This window comes from Hylaeus volcanicus, chromosome 3, assembly GCF_026283585.1.
Source record: "Hylaeus volcanicus isolate JK05 chromosome 3, UHH_iyHylVolc1.0_haploid, whole genome shotgun sequence".
In the NCBI taxonomy this organism is placed as follows: Eukaryota; Metazoa; Arthropoda; class Insecta; order Hymenoptera; family Colletidae; genus Hylaeus; species Hylaeus volcanicus.
In genome coordinates, this window is record NC_071978.1 from 5,199,959 (window position 1) to 5,205,537 (window position 5,579).

General features: G+C 40.3%; 1 protein-coding gene across 1 annotated transcript in view; it reads left to right on the plus strand.

The window, feature by feature from the left end:
* The window catches only part of LOC128873434 (uncharacterized), a 77,030-nt gene extending 71,946 nt beyond the window's left edge, over positions 1 to 5,084 (plus strand). Inside the window, exon 4 of the mRNA XM_054117020.1 lies at positions 162 to 5,084. Coding sequence (XP_053972995.1) covers positions 162 to 493 — 332 coding nt within the window. The 3' untranslated portion in view covers positions 494 to 5,084. The remainder of the gene's footprint in view (positions 1 to 161) is intronic.
* Positions 5,085 to 5,579: the final 495 nt, after the last annotated feature.

Below are 5,579 nucleotides of genomic sequence, written 5' to 3' on the forward strand. Positions count from 1 at the left end.
CTACACACTCTATGCTTGGTAACTCTGCTTGGTGTCCAAATCTTAGAGTTTACGACTAGGTACTTCGCAGAAACATTTAAAGAAAACCTTCAAAGGCCCTATTCCCGTTCCCATCAACATGTACGTACTGTATGCCTCATAAATCTGCTTGATGTCACCAGGTACGCTGGCGAGCGCGGGCGACCGACAGTACAACCAGTTCTCGGGAACGGTGCACGTGATGAAGGCCGTTGCCTCGGACATGGTGTTGACCTTCTGCTCAGGGCGACCCGACAACCAGCTGTATTCCCTGCTCCTGGCGAGGGAGCACATCCTGCAAAAGAGCGACAAGCGAGGAGTCCACAATCTGCTGGGTCGTCGCGGTCTGAACATCGCGAGCATCCGCGAGACCTGCATGAACCACGCTCCCTGGAGAAGAGGCTCCTTCGAGGTGATCGGTTGGGTGACGCTGATGGGCGTCCTGTCCTCCAGCGTTCTCCTAGGCTCCTGGTAGTGGGTAGTTGTCTAACATGAGAAGTAATAAAAAATCACGACAAGGGGTTGGAGGGGAGAGAAATCGTTAGAGGATCGTCAGGCGATTTTAACAGGAGAGTCGGAACGATGGTTTCTGAAATGCTTGAATCAGTCCTGAAAGATTGACGAACCTCCCTTCGAGAATTTATCGTGTTTTCTGTTAGAGTAAGCTGGCCGTGAGCAGTGTTTCCGAGAAGAATTATTGCAATACGTGTACGTAGTGATTTCAATGCTGGGTCTAGGATTCTAATCGAAAGAGGGGGACTAAGGAGCGACTGCAGCGTCGGTTGTCGAGTTTTAATTTCTCTTCGAGTCAAGATCAATTTGGAGTCGACACTTTCGACCGTCGTGAAACTGCCCATGGCGAGGAATCTTGCTGGTATCGGAGATGGGATTTGTAGTAGGAGAACGCTATGACTGCGGACCTTAGCCTTGGGCGAACTATAATCCGTCACTGTGATCCCTGACTGATCAATAGGCTCTCGAAGCTTACGTATTATTGATTTGTGGTTACACATTGCGGATACGGTGATGTGGTTACTGACTAGGATGATTACTGTATCTCTTAGGTGTTGAATCAATCGAATAACAATAAAATTCAGTTCCTGTTAAAATACTTTTCTGCTATTCTATCCTCAACATTATCCGAATAAAAATAGTAACGTAGATTACACATCAGAGTCTAATAAGAGATACAGAGAGTATATCAGTGTCTCGATTCATTTTTTCAAATTCGACTAAAAGTAGAAAGTGTAGAAATACAGCATGTGATTAGTTCGCCCTCGGGGAGGCTCGATTGTGAGCGATTATTAGAAAAGTTATCGCAGTCTAACTCCGGTTCATGCAGCATCTGTCGAGAGACGAGGGTCGTTTAACGACCCAGTCGATATCAGTGCCCTGGGGTCCTCTTTTGATCGCGGAAGAATGGCCTTAATTGCCGACGCAGCTAACGATCTCGGGTTTCGTGTCCGTTGCACAAACCTGGCCGAGTCTCGTGCCGCAATCGTAATAAGAATCTCGTCGAAAAATGCGAACGGATCGCGGAAATACGTCGCGACGTCTGTCGGTGTTCTTCGTTGGGAATCTGTTGCTCTAGTGCTCTCGTTGCTCTCATCGTGGACTCCCTGTTCTTCAAGATAGTTTTATCCCAGCGGCGACTAATCCCATCAGAAACTGTACAGGCCTCGGAGTTACGCCATCTTGGATCCCTAGACCTGAGGACGACAAAACTTTGATCTACATAAGAATTTCAAGCGTCGAATGAAAGCTCACAAAATCGTGTGTGTGTGTTTCGTTATATCTTTATTTAACGAACAAAAGTTCTTGAAGAGAGACTCCTGTGTTATTAAACGTTTCAAGCAATTTCCATTGTTTTTATATTCCTATCAGACAAGTATTTATAATACACTTACGTTAAAGTTTCACAGAGGAAATGAAAACATTTCATTTCAATCTCCGAAATTAATCCCCTAGAGTAAATTTTGTTCCAAAAACCAAGATTCTAAAATAAATTGGTTGCAACGTTTGGTAATGAAATACTCGGATGGATATTATGATAATTATATCAGCACAGGGATGGTTGCTATTGTACTGTACGTAAGAAGAGGGAATTTCGGAGCGCGATGGCTGGATTTGAATGAGGCACGAGGATGAATTTCGTCTGGAAATATCCACGACGTCAGATAACGCTGGGCTGAAAGAGTTAATCGTGCCACACGGAGAACCGACTCTTCCAGCAAAGATAATATAATCCTTAGTCCCGAAGGAAACGAGCTTTCTCGTGAACATTAGTCGCGTTAGATGAAAATACGTGTCGTATGTGGATCATGGGTTTAAAAAGACAATATCAGTTTCATGATGATTGCGTCGATTGGCTGAAGATTGGCTCGATTGGACATTATAAGATTCATCCAAGGTGAATATACCAGTACTTTAACCCTTTAACGCCGAGTTCTTTTTTTGTCAGGTAGAAAAAAGAATTTTCTTCGTAAAATTATTACAACATTTTTGACAAATTACACACGCGTTTATCAAATTTGGAAGATATAAGTGGCGCACCTTCTGGTATCAAACGATAGAATCGTAATGGTATAGTATCAAAGGTCATTCTATCGTGCTAAATGAAATGGGCAATTCGATGTTATCATATTTATTTAATTAGGTAGAGAATGATAAAACGGAAATGGAAAATAAATATGATTCAATTGTAGTAACTGAAATTTTTAAAATAAAGAACTTGGGATTATTTAATATTTTGTTAAATATTTTACAAATATTACTGGTACGGTCACCTTAATAATTCATTAAACGATAAAGAAGCTGGTGATTCCGCTGTAACATTCCTTTGGCGTGCAATTTGAAAATGACACAAGATAGAATCTCATTGTAAGACGATCGACGCTCTGTGTTCAAGCACGAACGTGCTTTATAATACTTGAAAATCCATAGAGGTTACGGGAGAAGAATCTGCAGTGGTTGGATCAAATAATCTGTACGCTACCTACTTCAAATTATGAAATAATACAGTGTCTCGTAACCGGTGGTACAAGGGGATAAGGGGTGATCCTAAAAATAGTTAGAAAAATTATTTTCGGGAGCATGGAACAGCATCCGAAAATTATTTAAATGTTGTATCAAATTATTTCGAGAAGGACGAGAACTTGTGTAAAGTCCCACATTGATATAATACGTCTCACAGATGTACAGGTTACTTTGTCCAACTCGGGTAGCATTCGTGTTCGGTAGAAATGAAATTTCTTCCTGAATGAAGCGTTCGACGACGAAGTTATTCGAAACGCGCAACGATTATATCACGATTTATCCTGTACGTCTTTCTGCTGTCTCGAGCTCGTTTAGGATAGAGGAATTTCGACTTTACAAATAAGCTACGATTAGCGAGAATTCTACTTCGAAAAAATTCTCCACGTGGGTTGGGAAGGGGGAACGAACGGAGAGCTGGAGGAGGGGAGGGGTAGGGAGGTGAAGGAACAGCGTTGTACGATTGTAAAATAGTTTAAATTATCGTTAGATGTTGCTCGCGTCGCGACTTGGTTCGACATCGCTCGACGCGACCTAAGGTTTCTTGATTGAATCGAAGTAGCCGTGTCGTTGACTCAAAAGATAAAAAAAAATAAAATAAAGAAACATAAGAAAAAATCGCACTCGCTTCCCCATCGAACATATTCACTCGCTGAACGTATCCTTTTCTACTTACCGAGATTCGTTGAGGCGATCTTTTTATAAGAAACCCTGAATTCTGCCAGTCTTGCGTCTTCTTGTGACCGATTTTTATACGAGCCACGTATCCAACGTGCATAAAGAAAAAAAGAAATTGTATTGTGAAGGTTTCCACGCTTCGCTCTTTTTCGATACTATTGAATTTGAATACGGGTTAGCACGCTACCTGTGGGCGTTATCATTTAATCAAAACCAACCGACTGATAGACAACTAGCCAATGCAGTTTGAAGAGGGCACGATCGGTTCACGCACGAATAAATTCGACATAAAAGCGTCACGGCGACCGCGGAACGAAATTGTTGTACGGAAACAACGAGACGTAGTGCTACGTGATTCTCGATTCCAGTGTAACGAAATCGTTTCGTACGTAGCCAGTCGAAATTGGCTGCTTTTTGAATGGTGAAAATAACAGAAATACGTGGTTCTTAATTCAACTCCGAATTAAATTATTATATTATTAAATTATTTATATTTGTTTATGAATACAGTGATTGGTGAAACGTAACACTATGTACTTTTCAATTTAATTTTAATTTAGAGAACATAATCAGTGACGTATTATACTAAAACTGCCCTGCGTAGTAGAATATTTTTTTAATTTAATTACATTTGTCGGGCCTAAATAACTTCAAGTATGCGAAGAATATATTTTTAAGCCTTCTCCAAAAATGGGCTAGATTAAAAAAGAATTTACGTTATTAACTAATTTAAATGCGCGACTTTCGAATGGAAAATAATTAACGACAGATGAATCGAGAGAACGTAGCGCAACGTGATCAGGATTATGCGACGTAATCGAGCTGCATGGCCCACAGGTGGCGTGTTAACGTTTTTTTAATCGCGCGTTACGTATTTCCTGGATATATTTATGAATGTAAACGAATGCGTTCGGGTGTAGTGCGAGTACGTTTAAAATATAATTGAAATGCCGCAGCTTCTCGCGTCCGACGTGATTGTCCCCGCAAAAAAAAAATGGAAAAAATGGCGCCGTTACGATTCGTTTGAAGAAACAAAAAAAAAGTTTTAAGGTAAAAGAACTCGTGTCCTGTATATATATCCTCGAATCGAATTCGGCAGCTGTCGACGAGTATTTGGAAATGATGATATACGTATGGGGAACTCGTTAAATTATTGTACACTCGACGGCAATCGCAAGAGAGTACGCCATGTTATGTTTAAAATGCTCTAGAGTCTTTATTTATTGTACAGAATGCTCGATATATATATAAATAAATATATATATATATATAATATGTTCTAGTACCTAATACGATGTAATCGTATGCTTATTATGTGTATAAATATGAAACAATAAAGAATGAATTCGACGGTTTCTGAGGATCTAATGAAACTTTTCATCGCCCTTCACATTCTTCAACGTTTCTGTTAGGTTTTCTCCTAAGTACGTAGATTCTATATACAATTAAAAACCTTAAAGAGAATAAAGAGACCTCTTCCTGTTAGCCTAATAAAATTCTCACGATTCCTCCGGAAAACCAACAATTCCAAAATTCTATCTTCTTAAAATGACATGTATCTACGACTGTGCAGAGTTCCGAGACGATAATCCAAATAATTTTCATGCTCTAAAATTCCCAAAGCGTCCCAGCGTTTTTTTTTTATAATACAAAAGCCCACTCGAGCGATCGTTAAAAATGGATTTTAGTGGCTGGGTATTAAAAAACTGTCGAAAATAGAAGCACCGCTCGAAAAGTAAGCGCGATGGCCGCTTCAAACGCAATTTCACTCGTCGCTGCGAGAATTTCGCGAACGGCAGCGTAAAGCTCCGGGGGAAAATAAAAGGTGGAAAAAAATAACGAGATTGCAT